The sequence below is a fragment of the Lissotriton helveticus genome, chromosome 1_1 (genome assembly GCF_964261635.1).
Source record: "Lissotriton helveticus chromosome 1_1, aLisHel1.1, whole genome shotgun sequence".
NCBI classification, from domain to species: domain Eukaryota; kingdom Metazoa; phylum Chordata; class Amphibia; order Caudata; family Salamandridae; genus Lissotriton; species Lissotriton helveticus.
In genome coordinates, this window is record NC_136057.1 from 1,503,156,828 (window position 1) to 1,503,172,522 (window position 15,695).

General features: G+C 46.3%; 1 protein-coding gene across 7 annotated transcripts in view; it reads right to left on the reverse strand.

The window, feature by feature from the left end:
* Positions 1–15,695, reverse strand: part of FIRRM (FIGNL1 interacting regulator of recombination and mitosis) — a 3,243,174-nt gene that overhangs the window by 1,578,940 nt on the left and 1,648,539 nt on the right. For all 7 annotated transcript variants that reach the window (XM_078686707.1, XM_078686742.1, XM_078686714.1 and 4 more), the window contains one exon: positions 7,490–7,572. In XM_078686707.1, the coding sequence (XP_078542833.1) occupies positions 7,490–7,572 (83 nt within the window). The remainder of the gene's footprint in view (positions 1–7,489; positions 7,573–15,695) is intronic.

Consider the following 15,695-nt stretch of genomic DNA (forward strand, 5'->3'; position numbering starts at 1 on the left):
AAACACATTCCTAAGGTCTTTTGTTTTATATTTTATATAGAACATTTTAACTTAAGGTTCTAAACTTAAAGACAGTCTTCACAGTTAAGCATTCCCACCACGCCCATAATATCACTTTAGTTACGCCTCCTGCATCGCCTCGTGCAGCCTAAGCAACCTTCACTTGCATGACTCAACATCCGTTTCCGCAATGTACCACCCCACCCCCTTGATTTACTATTCATCGTCTTCCTCCCCCTCAGAGTCCATATCTTCATCTTCTGGTAAGGGCTCGCATATTTCCCCCCTATATATATTCCATGCAGTCCAAACCTTGTTCCATTTACGGGGGCAAGCCCTGAGCACATACACCTCTCTTTCTGTAACCATCAGCGTGTCCATGTTTCTGTTCCACATGTTCTTTGTGGGCACCTCAGGTGCGCCCCATTTTTGCGCTATGTCTCGTTTCGCAACCGTCATGGCCAGGGTGGCCCATATTATCTCATATCTATTCAAATCATTGGGGTCCCAGATGTTTAATAGACATTTTCGAGGGTCCGGCAGAACCGAGATCTTCAGTGTCTGTGAGATAGTGCGCATAACCCGTCTCCAAAACTCTTGTATTTTCGTGCAATCCCAAATTGTTTGGAACAGTGTCCCCTCTTCCCCGCACCCGCGAAGACAAAAGGGATGCGGTACTTTGTGGATTTTATACAACATGGTTCTCGTATAATAAATGCGATTTAGGATTTTAAGTTGAATCAGCCTAAACTTAGCTGAGATGCCCACCTCTCTCGGGGAAGCTAGCGCCTCATTCCATTCCGAGTCAGTAACTTCGCCTATGTCTCCCACCCATTTTCCTCTCAGTTTTATTGTAGGGTCTGCTATGTTATTAATCAGTTTTTTATATGTGAGGGATGTTGCGCGTTCCTGCATATAATCTGTTAATAGCCTATCTTCCAGCGGCGAGGACTCTGGAATGTCGGTGCCCACCGGAATCGCCTGAAGCAGTGCGTGTCTTATTTGTACATACCGGTATGTTTCTGTCGGGCCTAGCCCATATTGTTGTTGGAGCCGTGGAAACGTGATCACCGCGCCCCCGTCCCACAAGTCACCGACTGTAGATATACCAATGCAGTCCCACTGCGCAAACCCCTTACTGGACCTCAGATTTCCCAGGGTTTGTGTGTCCCATAGTGGGGTCAGCTTGGTTATTTTCCCCTTCCAACCTAGTCGTGCTTGTGCCAAGTGCCATATGGCCGCTGTATGCTGTGTCGGCCCTACAAACCGTTTAACCTGTGATTTGTTGTATAGCACCGAGAGCATGCTGTCTTGCCCCTAACTGTGACCAGTCTGCTTTATAGGCAGGATCATCTCTTGACGTATGTAACCAATGGTTTATTATTTTAAGGTGAGCTGCCCAGTAGTATAGCTGTATATTTGGCAATGCTATGCCTCCCTCATACCAGCTTTTCGTCAGTTTATCGTATGCTATACGTGCCGGGCCATTATTCCATAGTAGGTTAGATATTAGTGCTGCGACTTGTTTGAAGTATCTCGGGGCGACTGGGTACGGGGTGTTTTCTAATACATATAGAAATCTGGGGAGCGCCATCATTTTATATAGAGCCGCGCGGCCGAGGAGTGTCAGCGGCAAGGTCGCCCAGTGTTTAACGTCCGCCCGGAGGCGTTCCAGAGGCGGCTTTAGGTTGTTATCAAAGAAGTCCGTGGCAGTATTTGTGATAACTATGCCCAGGTACTTAAAGGAGTTGTGCGCCATAGCGAGCGGGCATTCTAGCTGTAGCACCGGCTCCGGCCCTTTCAGTATGTAAATCACTGACTTGGACCAGTTCAGGGTATAACCCGATGCCCTCCCGTGGTTATTACAGAGATCTAATAGCGCTGGGATTCCACTTTCAGGCTCGACCATGTAAATCAGGATGTCATCTGCATATAAAGATATTTTGTCTTCCCATCCCTCCTCCCACTTGATTCCCTTAAATAATGGTGTTTGTCTAATCAGGATCGCCAATGGCTCCAGTACCAGGGCAAAAAGCAAGGGTGATAGAGGGCATCCCTGCCTCGTCCCCCGGCGCAGCGGGAATGTTCGTGAGATGTGACCGTTGGCCACCACTTGTGTCTCCGGCCCCGTGTAGAGTAGTCGTAGCCAAGCTACGTATTTGGGTCCAAAGCCCATGCGTGTTAATACCGCAAATAAATACTCCCACTCTACCAGGTCAAAAGCCATTTTGGCATCCAGGGAGAGAATTACTGCCTTTTCGGAGAGGAGATGCGCTCGTGCCAACACCCCATGAACCCGCCTGAGATTCAGTGCTGTACTCCTGTGAGGCATGAAGCCTGACTGATCTGGATGAATCAGTGTTTGTAGATGCTGCACCAGACGATTGGCAAGCAGCTTGGCCAGGATTTTGGCCTCTACATTAAGTAGTGAGATCGGCCGGTATGAGGAACATTCAGTTGGCGGCTTACCTGGTTTCGGTATGGCCACTATCGTTGCAGAGCGTTGATCCCGGGGCAATTCCGCCTTGTCAAGGCTCTCCATATACATTGCTAGCAGTGGCGTACTAAGTGGTTCGGCCACCATTTTATACCATTCCACTGGTATTCCATTGGGTCCGATTGCCTTCCCTGATTGTAGTGAGTGTATTGCCTGTTGGAGTTCGTCCACTGTTGGGTCATTCTCCAATTCCTGCATTGCCTCTTGTGGAAGTTCTGGGATGTTAATATTGTCAAGCGAGAGTAATGCCTCTTGCGCAGTGACTACACGGTCTGGGGTGTATATGTCGTGAAAGTGTTGCGCTAAGGTGTCTATTATTTTTTCCGGATGTGTCTGCAGCTGTCTGTCTTGTGAGTATAACCTCTGTATACCTCTATCATTACCTCTTCTCTTGTCTAGCCATGCTAGCATTCTCCCTGCCTTATCGCCTACGTCGTATATTCTATGTGCTGTAGTCACTATCTCTCCCTGGACTTTTGTCTTAAGATGTGCCTGATATTGTTGCTGTCTTAATTGCACCAGGTGCGCCGTTTCTGAGGTGGGATTAGCCATATGTGCAGTGTTCGCTGTTTGAAGCGACAGTTCGAGCTCCGCGAGCTCCCGTCGTGCTTCCTTCTTGTGCCTCGCTATGGTCGCCATCGCCCCGCCCCGCAGGACCGTTTTGTATGCTTCCCACAAGATTGTGGGAGAGGACACCGAGTCCGTATTTTCCTCAAAGTAGTGTGTGGTCACTGATTTTAGTTCCTTCTTAATCCTAGGGATTTTCAAAAAGCTCGGATGTATCGGGTAAATTCTGGCACGCTTCTTTTCAGCGGTGGTGAGTGACATTGCTATTGGCGAATGATCAGATATTCCTCTGGGTAGGATGTCTATTTTTTCTATTGTCCCCAATCCAGTTCCCAAGAACAAGAAGTAGTCTATCCGCGACAGGCTGTTGTGTACCGATGAGTAGTACGTGTATTGCGTTGTCGTAGGGTGTAAGTGTCTCCAGATGTCTGTAATGCCCATGGCCTCTAAGAAACCGGGAAATGTTGTAAGTCCCCGAGGGCGGTCTCGAACGGGGAATGTGTCTAGTGTTTGGTCGACTATTGCATTGAAGTCCCCTCCTATGATTGTGTCGCCTGTTGGGAGGTCTAGAAGGAATTTCCCCAGCGCCGGCATGGCAACCGAGTGAAGTGCCGGCGGGATGTAAACTGATATTACGTTGAGGGGTTTGCCTTCCCACTGGCCATGTATTGCTGCAAAACGGCCCTGGTCGTCCGTCTTACAGTGTTGTATCATAAAGGGTGAAGCCTTTCTCTTGAGTATCCCCGTCCCTCGGGAGCCCGTCGTGAATTCAGCATGCACGGCCATCACGTATCCGCGTCTGTCAAGCGCTTTACACGCTCTCCCCGTGAGGTGTGTTTCCTGTAATAATATTAAGTCTGGGCTTTGGCGCTTAATTGCCTGTAGTACTATACCCCTCTTTATTTTATCCCCCAGACCCCTGACATTCCAAGTGAGTAAACGCAGGGGGGGCACTTCGGTCGCCATAGGCATGTCCCTGGTGGGTGTAGCAGTTGTCTGATGAGCCATTGGATTGAGTGGGTAGTGTCTCAGCTGCCCCATTGGTGGCCTCTACAGGTATGTTGTGTTGCTTGTGTAGGCGTAAGAATAGTACGTGATTTAGCGTGGTCGTGTGCTTCGTACCGCGAGTGTTGACTATGAATACTAACAATAGAACTAATAACATGAAAACTGTCTTCAAAACTCCCTGACCCTCCCCCCTCCCTGCTTCCCTGCTACACGGACAAGTCCCCGCCCGCTTCCCCAACTTTGCAGAGTGCATATTCCCTTTCCCAACTGTCTTACTTGCTCGTGGGGGTAAAGAGTCCCGGAGCCCGGCGGCTCAGTCCATCTTACTCAGCGTCACCCCTTCGTGAGACCAGAGGGTAGTATCTTCGATCTCTGAGGCGCTCCCAGTCTACCGGTCGTCATCTGCGGTTATAAGGTTCCTTCCGTATGTTCTTCATTTCCTGACCCAGTGTCTGATACTCTTTCTTGAGTCATCTCCAGTTCTGGACTCTGTGACAATCGGGTCTCTTGCTGCTTGTTCCGTCTTCCTCTGTTGGATCGGCGCGGTCCCTCCACTTGTCTCCAACCATCAAGCCAATCCTGTGCCGCCTCTGGTGAGTCGAAGAACCACGTCTTTCCATCCGCGACCACTCTCAACTTAGCCGGAAATAACATGGAATATGGCAATTCTTGGGCCCGTAGTGCTTTTTTAACTTCGACAAAGGTTTTCCTGCGTCTCGCCACTTCTGCTGTGTAATCTGGGAAGAAGGCTAGTGTGGAATTTTGTAACTTAATCGGAGGTGAGACTCTGGCAGCCTGCAGTATCGCATCTCTGTCTCTGAAATTGAAGAGCCGGGCCAGTACCGGTCGTGGCACGGCGCCTAGTTTCGGCGGTCCACCAGGCACCCTGTGAGCTCGTTCCACGGAAAAGAATTGGGACAGGCCTTTGGGTTTCAGTCGTTCCTTGATAAGATCTTCTACATATAAGTCCATAGCTCTCTTCCCTTCCGATTCTGGTATGCCTAAAATTCGAACATTGTTTCTTCGAGAACGTCCTTCCTGGTCATCAAGCCGTGCTTGCAGTTGCTTAGTGATTGTGTCCATTCGCTTCATCGCTATCTGTAGTTCCGAGGTGTCTTCTACCAGCGACTTTGTCACAATTTCCACTTGTGCCACTCGTTCAGACATTTTATGGAAGTCCGCGCGTAGCAAATTAACTTCTGTGGCAATGGTTCCAACTGTCGTTTGCACACTTGAGAGCGTTTTCATAATGTCCTCCAGCGTAACCCTCTTAGTGCCCTCCGCGTCTTGACCTTTCCCAGGGGACACTCGGGAGTCGTGTGGCGGCTGGCTGTTCTTGTCATGGATAAATTTGTCTAATCTTCCTTGCGTCGAGATGCTCCGTGAACCCTTGCCCGCCATGATGTGGGGGTGTATGGGGGGGTCGCCGTAGGGGGTAGGACGTCGCAGTAGAGCGGTCCACTCTGATCTTCGGCTGTGGTCACTTCCCGGAGAATCTGCCTCCACCACTTATGGTCACTGTGATCAATAATACGAGTTTGGTGTCTCTCGGGCCCCACCTCGGGTTTACGTCCCTGGAACGCCTAGTGTCTTCACCCAAGAGCAGTATGCCCCCTGTCCCCTCAGGATCTAGTTAATGAGTGTCGGGTAATCCTCACAGGCGGGCCAGCTTGATGGCGTCCCTTTTCCCTGACCCTGTAATAGTAGGCACTGGCCTTGCGCTGGTCTGTTACTCACTTTAACGTAGGGGAGCCTACGGTGCTGGCCTTTTCGTGTATCCCGCCGTCTGTGCCGACCTTCGGGTTGCTGCTCTGGGGACCTGTCCTCTGAAGTTTGTTCGGCTTTCCCAACTCTTGCACCTGGTGTTATTTCACGTCGCCCGCATCTACTTTGCCTGGGGCTACTCTCGGTTCACGGGTTTGCACATGAAGTTCACACCGCACTGACTTTGTCCTGCCGCAGGATACGTGCTGGTAATGGTCGCTGCTAATAGCAGCAGCTATGTGCTCTCCAACCAAGGCAGCTATGTCCGACACTTGCCTTTGCTGGGCTCTCTCAGCAGCGCACAATCACTGTTTGCTCCGTGTTTGCTGCTAACTCGTCGGATCTGGCTGGGCGTAGTCGGCCTCTTCTCTTGAGCCACCGCGTCAGCCGGTCTAAGATCACGTCGCCTCTGCTCCTGTTCCTGCGACGATGGCGTCTTGTCCCGGATTCACCTTCGCAGTTCCACGCAGGGCAGCCTATTCCCTTCCCTCCAGGCCTTGGGTTGGTTACTGTTCCTCGCCGTCCGGGTGTCCCCTCTCTTCGTCGTGGCCCTAGACGGAGGGGGCTAGGGGTGCGGGTCCCCTCTCCGATTCAGGTCCCGCTTTCCGGCTGTGGTGTCAGTTTCTACTCGGCCTCCGGTGACCGGCCAGTCACGAGGTCCCCCCGCCGGGCAATCTGTGCTCCTGCCAGGGCAGGCTCCAAGTCCAGCCCGATGCTTCGTTGCAGGTTGTAGGCCCCGCCTCATTCACCACCGTGGGTCACTCCCTGGGCCTTGCTATGTTACAGCGCGCTCTGCAATTATTGGGGTCCTACCTTCAAGCGCTTCTCCCAGCTTCACTTCCCGCAGAATTTTGTATTATTATTTTATTGTACTTGGTTTGGGGTTCCTCCCGGAGGATCGGTCCGCACCTGGGGAAGTCAGCCGGGTCGGTCTTAAATTCCGCCCGGGCTGCTGATCACGCCAGTCCGGTGCTGTACTGGGAGTGTAGGCCGCACTGCGCACGTTGCTGTCGGACCGTTTCACCTCGTCGGATTTTCGCCGGGATCGGCTCGTCTCACGCCTGCCGGTCTCCGATTGCAGGTGCCGCCTCTTCAGGTGGAAATTCTCGGATTCTTTCACCGGATTACTGGAAGTAGCCTCAGGGATCCGGGAGCTCTCTGTTTAGACGACCGCCATGCTAGGTCGCTAGCCACGCCCCAAGTTTTTAACTTTTGATGTCAAGTGCTGTATTGTGTTTACTCAAATTTGATTTTTTTATTGACTAATGATTTTTTATTTTATACTTGTTCTACTATTATGACTGTGCTGAGAACAATGGAGATGAACAACTAATCGGCATTAACCTGTGTATAACATTGTCACTTAAACACAATTTCCAAAAACCTTCATGCAAACGTTTCTTTAAATACTCAGAGGCTACATATTTGTAATTTCCACGTTGACTCTGTTTTAAAAAACGAAGCAAGGAAAGAGTTGCCACTTATTCTGTGAAAAAGGTGGCTATCAATTGTTCTGGGCATTCCCAATCTAGCAGAAGGCCCCACTCCACTTGCATTACCCTCTAAAACAATAATTTGATTATTCTTTCCATAACAATTCCAGGATACAACTTAATATCCACTCAAAAAGCTTCAAATACAAACATAGCTTACCGAGCAAGGAAGCACCAGCAATCCATAGCAAGTAAAGATGTGAGCATGCTAGGACTAAGGACTGCGTCCACTAAAGCGCACTCCTAAGTACAGAAAAGAAAAAAACAGGATGATATAGTAACAATGGATACAACAAAGTGTTATACTGTCCTTTTAATTATGTTCTGAATACATCACATGATCAAGTTATTTTCACTGTTCTTCAAATCTAATAGCACTGTCTTCAAGTGCCCCCTAAAAGCCTTAATGTTACATTTACATCTGACACCTTCACACTAATTCAGATGAGAACCTTAAAATTAAAACTAGCTGACATACCTTGCTTTGAGCAGCTTTAGTTCGGCTCTCCAAACAATTCACACAATGAAACAAGCTATGGGGAACAAATTTGCAAAATATTGGGATATCAGAAAACATCAGTTGTGGATTAGGTTTTAACAGGTAACTACTTATAGGTTGGCAGATAACTTTGTAATGGTTCTTTCTGGGTCAAAAATTCGTGAAAAATCTCTTGGCCAAATTGGAAATATTGATGAAGGGTTGTAGGAAGCTGGTGTTTATGTAGTGCACCAAAATGAGGTATACTATGTAGAAAGTCCAGATGACCCTTATTGGCTTACAGTGCTTAAATTAATAATCCCAAATGATCTCTTTGTGGTAGTGTGGGCAAGCAGTTTAGGCTCTTCAGAGGGTGGTGTTAAGCATTTGTTGTACACAGAGATTCACTAAATGAGACATACACTCAAGAAAAAAATCAAAACCAATTTAGAAAAAAAACACTGATTATTATATAATTTTAGACACCAAGATCATTGGAATCAGGTAAGTACCTTAGACGTTATAGATTTTTACACAAAAAGCAGTAGGAAATCATAGATGTCAGATTTGAGACACGTGCCTCGAGCATGGTAACGTTATTCTATGGGAGAAACATTCACTGAAAAGTTACACTTACAGACTACTTTATAGGACTGTTCTCCCCCCCCACCCCACCCCCGGCTAAGCCTTTTTTTATCACTTCACGCTTAGGCCCTGTAACTTTTTGACCGCATAAGGTATCCACGCCAAATTGGAGTTCTTTTCCTCCAAAATCATGGGGACTTTAAAGGTAACCTGGGTTTGTTGATTCCCCTGGAGAGGTCCCAGAAATTATCCAAAATACAGCCCTTGCCTGTCGAGGGTACTTGACCCACCCACATGAGTAAGGTATGATTGTTATCGCAAGACTTTTGGGAATGTGGGGTGGGTGGAATATTGTGGATCCACGCAGAGTCCAGAACTTTCAATCACAGAAATATGAGGACAATGTGTTTTTTGACAACGTTTGAGGTTTGCAAGGGATTCGGGGTAAGAGAACCTGGTGAGAATCACACAAGTCACCTGGGTGTCTAGTTTGAAAAAATGTATAGGTATGCTAGGTTTTTCTAGGTGCTGGCAGAGCGAGGGTTCAGAATCTACAGCTAGGCACCATGCGAAAATAGGGTCACTTTTCACTGTAGAAATGTGGTGTGTCCACAAAGCTTTTTGAGACGTTTCCTGTCGTGGGCACAAGGTCTATCCACTTAAGTGAGGTACTATTTTCCTCGGAAGACTTTGGCGAATGAAGGGTGGGTGGAATTTTGTGGATCCATGCAGATTCTTTTTTTTTAATGCATTTATAAGATTGTATTGGTTTTTGTACAACAGTGGTAACAAACATATCAGGCATAGCATATGTAGCCATATCAGTTAATTTAGTATAATTGTACATACCTAGAACACATGATTTCACATCATATCTTCCTTTAGCATATCAGGGTGGGCACTTAGGTAGATCGTCAATGGCTTCCAAAAGTTTGCAGGCTAGGAAGCTGATGGTAGTTCCTCTGCGTACAGCAGGGAATTGTCTCTACAATATGTCAAGTCCATCACCCAGCGTTCAACTGTGGGAGTTGTTTTACCGTCCCAGTGCATGGAAACTCTTTGCTTTGCAATTAGCAATGTTATAGCAGCAAATTTCTTCTTGATTGATTTCAAAGGCATCAAACATCTCAACAAACAGAATTTGATTGAGCATTCCATGTTACAATTCAACATGCCCCCCAATAGTTGCACTACCCGTTCCCAATACACCCTGACTTTAACACAGAACAATGCAAGGTGCACGAAATCTGCGTTGCCTGCTCAACATCTGCGACATTTGGCTTCTTCACGTAAACCATATCTCTGCAGCTTAAGTGGCATGTGATATGCTTGGTGTATGTACTTACTGTATGATACGTAAGTTGCCAATGGGGTCAACATTTCTGTTAATGCGCAGCACGATTGCCATTGCTCTGCTTCCAGTGGGGTGTCCAGCACTGCATTCCATCTCTCATGCGCCTGCCTGTCCCTCCACCCAATTCAGCCTGCATGGCCCTGTACAATTTCGTTACTATATGAGTGTTGTCAGGGTTTGTTATTATCATTTGTAGCGGTGCTAGATTGGATGGCTCTGTTGGGTGGGTCAGATAGAGCCTTTTAACAGCCTCACGCAGTCTGTGATATGTGAATTTAAATAGTAGCGTCTGGTTACTCACATATGAGAGGTCGTCAGAGGCAAGGAATACTCCATTATTGTATAAGTCTCCCATTAACACTAGGCTCACCTGCTGCAACAGCTCCATACTGCCTTTATCTTGTGTGACAGAAAGTGATGGATGTTGATTTAGAGGCATACTCGGTGCATACAACGGGTATTTATTTGCCATACAGCCCATTTGTTGCCATGCCAAGGTCGTAATTTGTATTGTGTTTATTTCATTTTTAGATAGATGGGATCTGTGGTACGATATTATGCTGCGTAGTGAGATGGGATTGGCGTCACCATCTTCTACTGCCAGATGCGGCATATAGCGTACTGGGTGGTACCAATGGTGTGCATATTGTGCCTGTACACATAAATACTACAGTAATAAGTTCAGTACTGTGAAACCCCTGTGTATGTATGGCTGGGTCAGTGTCTTTAATCCTATGCGCATCTGCTTTCCTGCCCATATTAGTCTATTGAGGTTTGCATTCAATCTTTTGAAGATTGGGGCTGGTGGGTTTATAGGAATGTTAGTGAATGAATACAGAAATGTGGGTAATATTGCAATCTTTATGAGAGATATCCTATCTGTGAGAGATAATGGTAAAGTAATGCATCTGCTTATTTGTGCTTCAAGTTTATCTATTGTCGCCCCATAGTTGGCTCTTAGTACTGTTTCTGGATTTCTATGTATCCATATTCCTAAATATTTAATTGGTTTCTCCTGCCAGGCTAGGGGGAATTCCATGTGGTGTTGCTTTGTGACTTCCTTCAGCGGAGGAACTGCAGATTTACTCCAATTGATTTGCAGTCCATATTGCCTCCCAAATTTAATATATTCTCTCAATACGGGTGACAGGTTAACCCGAGGGTCACGTACACAATACAATATTGTCCGCATACAGTGAGATACCTATGGGGCATAAGTGAAACATCAGCGCTGTGTAAGAATGTTGTTGCCTTATTTGGCATGCTAGGGGTTCAAGCGCAATAGGAAACAGCAAGGGGGACAAGGGACATCCTTGCCACGTCCCTCTCTGTATAGGTATGACGTCCGATATGTGCCTGTTTACTTTAATGTGTGCTGTAGGTTTTGTGTAGAGGAGCTTGATCCAGTTTAATAGGATTGGCGGCAGTCGTATTCTTTGCAATATCACAAATAAATATGTCCATTCTACTGAATCAAACGCTTTAGCTGCATCCAGTAACACAGCTGTGGCTTCTAGCTCTGGGTTTAATTGGTGCAGAAGCGCGAATATGGTATGTATATTATGTGCTGTTGATCTTGCCGGTATGAAACCAGATTGATCAGGCAAAACAATGACTTGAATGAGTGGTTGCAGCCTAATAGCTATAATCATGGCTAAGATGTTGGCATCTCTATTGATTAAGGATAGCAGTCTATATGATTTGCTTTGATCCTGATCTTTGTCTGGCTTCAATAGCACTACTATTATTGCTTCGCGCAACGTTGGTGGGAGAATCTGCTGATTATAAGCATTCTCATACATTTCAGCAATGTAGGGACTGAGCAGTTCTGAGTATTCTTTATAAAATTCTCCTGTAAAGCTGTCAGGTCCAGGAGTTTTGCCATTAGGGTAAAGTTTTTATGGCATCTTGTATTTCTTCAACTGTAATTGGCTTTGCCAAATATTCCCGTTGGCCTTCCGATAGCAAGTGCCATGTCTGCCAAATAATACGTAATTTCTTGTGTTTCCGCTGTGTTATGTGACTCATACAATGCACTGTATGTTTCCATGAAGGTCCCTAGGATTTCTTTAGTGTCATAATGCGCTTTACCTTTTGCGTCTATAATTTTTAAGATAGTCTGCTGTTTGTATTCAACCCGCACTTTTTGTGCTAATACACAACCTAGTTTGCCGCCTTCACTCATCACTCTGGCAGTGTGCAGGCGTGTCAGATATTTTAGTTCACTGTCAGCCAGGTTGGTGTAGTTGGTTAGTTCTTTTCTATTGCTCCCCAAGCTGTATATGTTGTGAGTACTTTCATATTCTGCTTCTCAATTCCTAATAGTGTTTTCGCTTTTCTTTAACTGTGTGCGTATGTCTTAAAATATGCCTGCATTAGTACTGATACATAACCCTCTCAATGTCGCCTTAAACGCCTCCCATAGCACACACACTTTCTACTGAGTTCTTGTTTATGTTAAAAAAATATTCCACTGCGGTTCTGATAGTGTCATTATATATTGGGTCCAATAGGGCTTAGGCGTTAAATCTCCATTCTTATGGTGGCTGGATATAAGTCAGGATATCTAGAGCTAGGAGGACTGGTTTGTGAGCTTATAATGTTTTGGGAAGGTAGATGACCTCCTGCGCCCATGTACTGGCTACATCTGTCATTAACCAATAATCAAGTTTAGACCAGCTTCCGTGAACTGAAGGTATGTGCATACTTTCGTGGGTATGTGAATTAAGCATTCGCCGTATATCAGGCATACTAAATTCAGACATACCATTCAGTATGGTAGTGGCTGCTCACTGATGATGCTCTGTTGTTGCATGCGATCTGTCTTGTGTTGTGTTCAGCGCAACGTTTAGGTCTCCCCCCATATCAATTCCATTTTCGGTAACTCCCTCAATTTTCTCCATATGGATGCTTAACATTCAAGGTCATCCCCATTTGAGCCATATGTGTTAATGAGTCCTATCCTCGAACCTCTTAGCATTCCAGTGATTATCACATATTTGCCACGCGTATCTGTTATTATTTGCTCTGCTGTGAAATGTACCCCTTTTTTTATTAGGAAGATGACTCGTCTGGCATATGAGGAGTATGAATATGTGATCACTAGTTCAGCCCAACATTTCCCTATCTTGTCTATTTTCTCTTAAACAGGTGTGTCTCTTGAAGCATGACTATTTCTATTTGTTGTCTATCTAGGTACGCTAGTACTTGCCTTATCTTTCTAGGATTGTTTAGCCCTCTGACGGTCCAGGTAAGTAAACGTATAGGTGATGCGTAATTGCTATTACTCATTAGCTTGTTGTGCTGCTTAGTTCTAGCCAATATTGTTTTCGTGTTCCTATAGTCTATAAGTACCTTTCGGCTGTTGATAGGATGGTGTAAACTGTGTACTTGCGTGATTGTTTCGACATCCACCAAAATATGCCATGCTTGAGGAAAAACATACAACTTATAGTGCCCCCACCCACTTTAGCATCCCAATCATGCCAAAGACAGACCAATAACTGAACTGCGAACAACATCTTAACTTCTTTGGAGAAAACCCGCTAAGGGTGTCCAGATACCTGCCCTACCATCCACCAGGCGGATGGGGCCAGAACACTATATTGACTATGGAAAACATATGATATGAGAGGTAACATGCGTAACCACAATCATGTTCCACTTGTTGTGGTATCAGTCATGAAGTATATAATTCCAAAGCATAAACATGAAATGCGAAGAGTAGCACACCACTGGTGAGTGCAGTTTCTGCATCAATATGATGAGCTAGAGAGTGCGGTTTACCGTGTGATTAGAGCGCAACATATGAATATAAGCGCATTGTTAATGGGCAACTTGTGAGCAAAACATTTAAGTCCGCTGAACAAAGTGTTAATGGTAGGGTCTTTACCTGTATATGGCATATTTCATATATAACAATGTACGGTGATAAGGAGGACATCCCACATGTAGCCATGACCCTTGTCCTATGAGCCCGAGTTTGCAGGTGATGGAGGTCTCACGGAGCTTGCTTGTTTCGACCTCATTTTCTTAAGGAAGTCCTGAGCCGCCTTTGGTGTTGCCAGAATCTTCGTTTTGCCTTCATACATAACCTGTAATCTTGCAGGATGTAGCATTGCATAGGCTATTTCCATTTCGTGCAGTTTCCTCTTTACAAGGACAAATTCCTTACAGGCCATTTGGACAGAGATTGTGAAGTCAGGATGTGCACCCTTTCTACTATAACCATGGGAGAATAGTGTTCTGCGCCAAATAGGTCTTTTTTTTCCCGATGTAATCCTCAAGGCGCCCCGTGTTGATACTTTCAGGGATTCACATTATGCGTAGATTGTTTTGCCATGATCTTGCTTCTAGGTCTTCATTCTTTGCTTTTATGACCAACAGGATTTTTTCCATATCGCTGTATTTTCACGCTGTGTTATTGGATTCATCTTCGATCCGAGGATACTCATTGTTCCACATGGTCTAGACGTTTGCCTTGTTTATCTAATTTAGCAGTCATATTGTCCATTCTTATCGTCAGTGTGTCTATTTTCCATCTATGGTTTGCAGGCTTTGATGAATAGCTGGTAAAGCGGCCTCCATTTTGGCTTTGTTGGTTTGTTCCGTCTCTGGTTCTGTGTCAGCATTCGCACCAGAGAGCCTAAAGGTCCTGCGAGGTTCGAAGGGAAATTTTGTTTGTCTGTTTTGCCCATGCTCAGCCGTTGATGAGCATACATCGTGTATGCAGTTTGCTGCTGCGATTGAGGGTCCCTGTATCTTGTGCATCACTGACTTTTGTGCCCCCTTGTGCTCTGCAGCGAAGCCTGCAACTCTGCAAGAGCCAGTTGTCTAGCGTGACAGGCGAGCACTTCTGTATACTTTGTCACGCACTAGGGTGCCTTCTCACATATGGGGTAGGGTGATCGTGCAGAACTGGCATTGTTGTTTAGTAAGTGGACCCGTTGACTCTCTGTGAACTGTGTAGCGGCCCACCAGACTGGGGTGGGTGCCTACCTTTAGCTGCCTTCGGTCTCTGTAATTAGGATGCCACTCACACTCGCCGCACTAAGAGATTGTGCTTTGCGTGAATTTCTCCTTACAATTCTACACATTTACCTCCCAGCTGGGTGGCTCACTCCAAGGGCCGCAAGCTCCATCTCTCATGCAACTTACAGTGTTTTATTGTGGCCCAAAGGTCCTTCGCACACAACAGCAATTTGATTTTTCTTTTTTTATACCCCTGCAACCAGTACTAGCCTTTAGTTGTGAATTTGAGTGTGCATGATCAGCGATTTATTGGCAGGCGGCGTTTTATCATATTTGCTCTGGTCTTTTCCACGTGCAGCTGCAGCCATTCGCCATCATCATCGCATTCTTCCACGAGAGTCAGTCACGCAGTGTGGGCTTCAGCGGTATCGCAGTGTCGCCGCACAACCAAGCTGCTTATTGACTCATTTGCGTGTCATAGCACGTATGTTTTGACCCATTTTACATGGCCACACAGTATGTCTTTATCCGGGAGAAATTTGTCAATAAGCGGGCTCCAGTTCCTCCTTCGGGTACAGCGCCTGTGCAAGCGTATCTTCAGCGATAATCAGAACAGTGCCTTGCCGCATGGGCGAATGTACTCACAGACCTCCCAGATCAATCCTCGTAATCACCAGCGCTGGTTAGCAGAGTCGCACCACACTCAGTAATCCGCTGCTTGCATTGCACGATAATTGCGCGTTGCTAGTGTCCTTCAGGCTTTTCTCTTTAGCTGCTCATCAGCGGGGGACAGGATAGTAGAGCCAGCTTGTTCCGATACTTCTACTTCGGCAGAACAGTCGCTGCCTTGCTGCTCAATGCCATTTTGTCCGCTCGGGGAGCCGCTCATCTCGTCTTTGTTTAACCACTTACACACGTTCATTACATGCTTCTGTCAGCAGCGGTGGACGGCTCCTGCATTCTGATTGTGTTATTTGA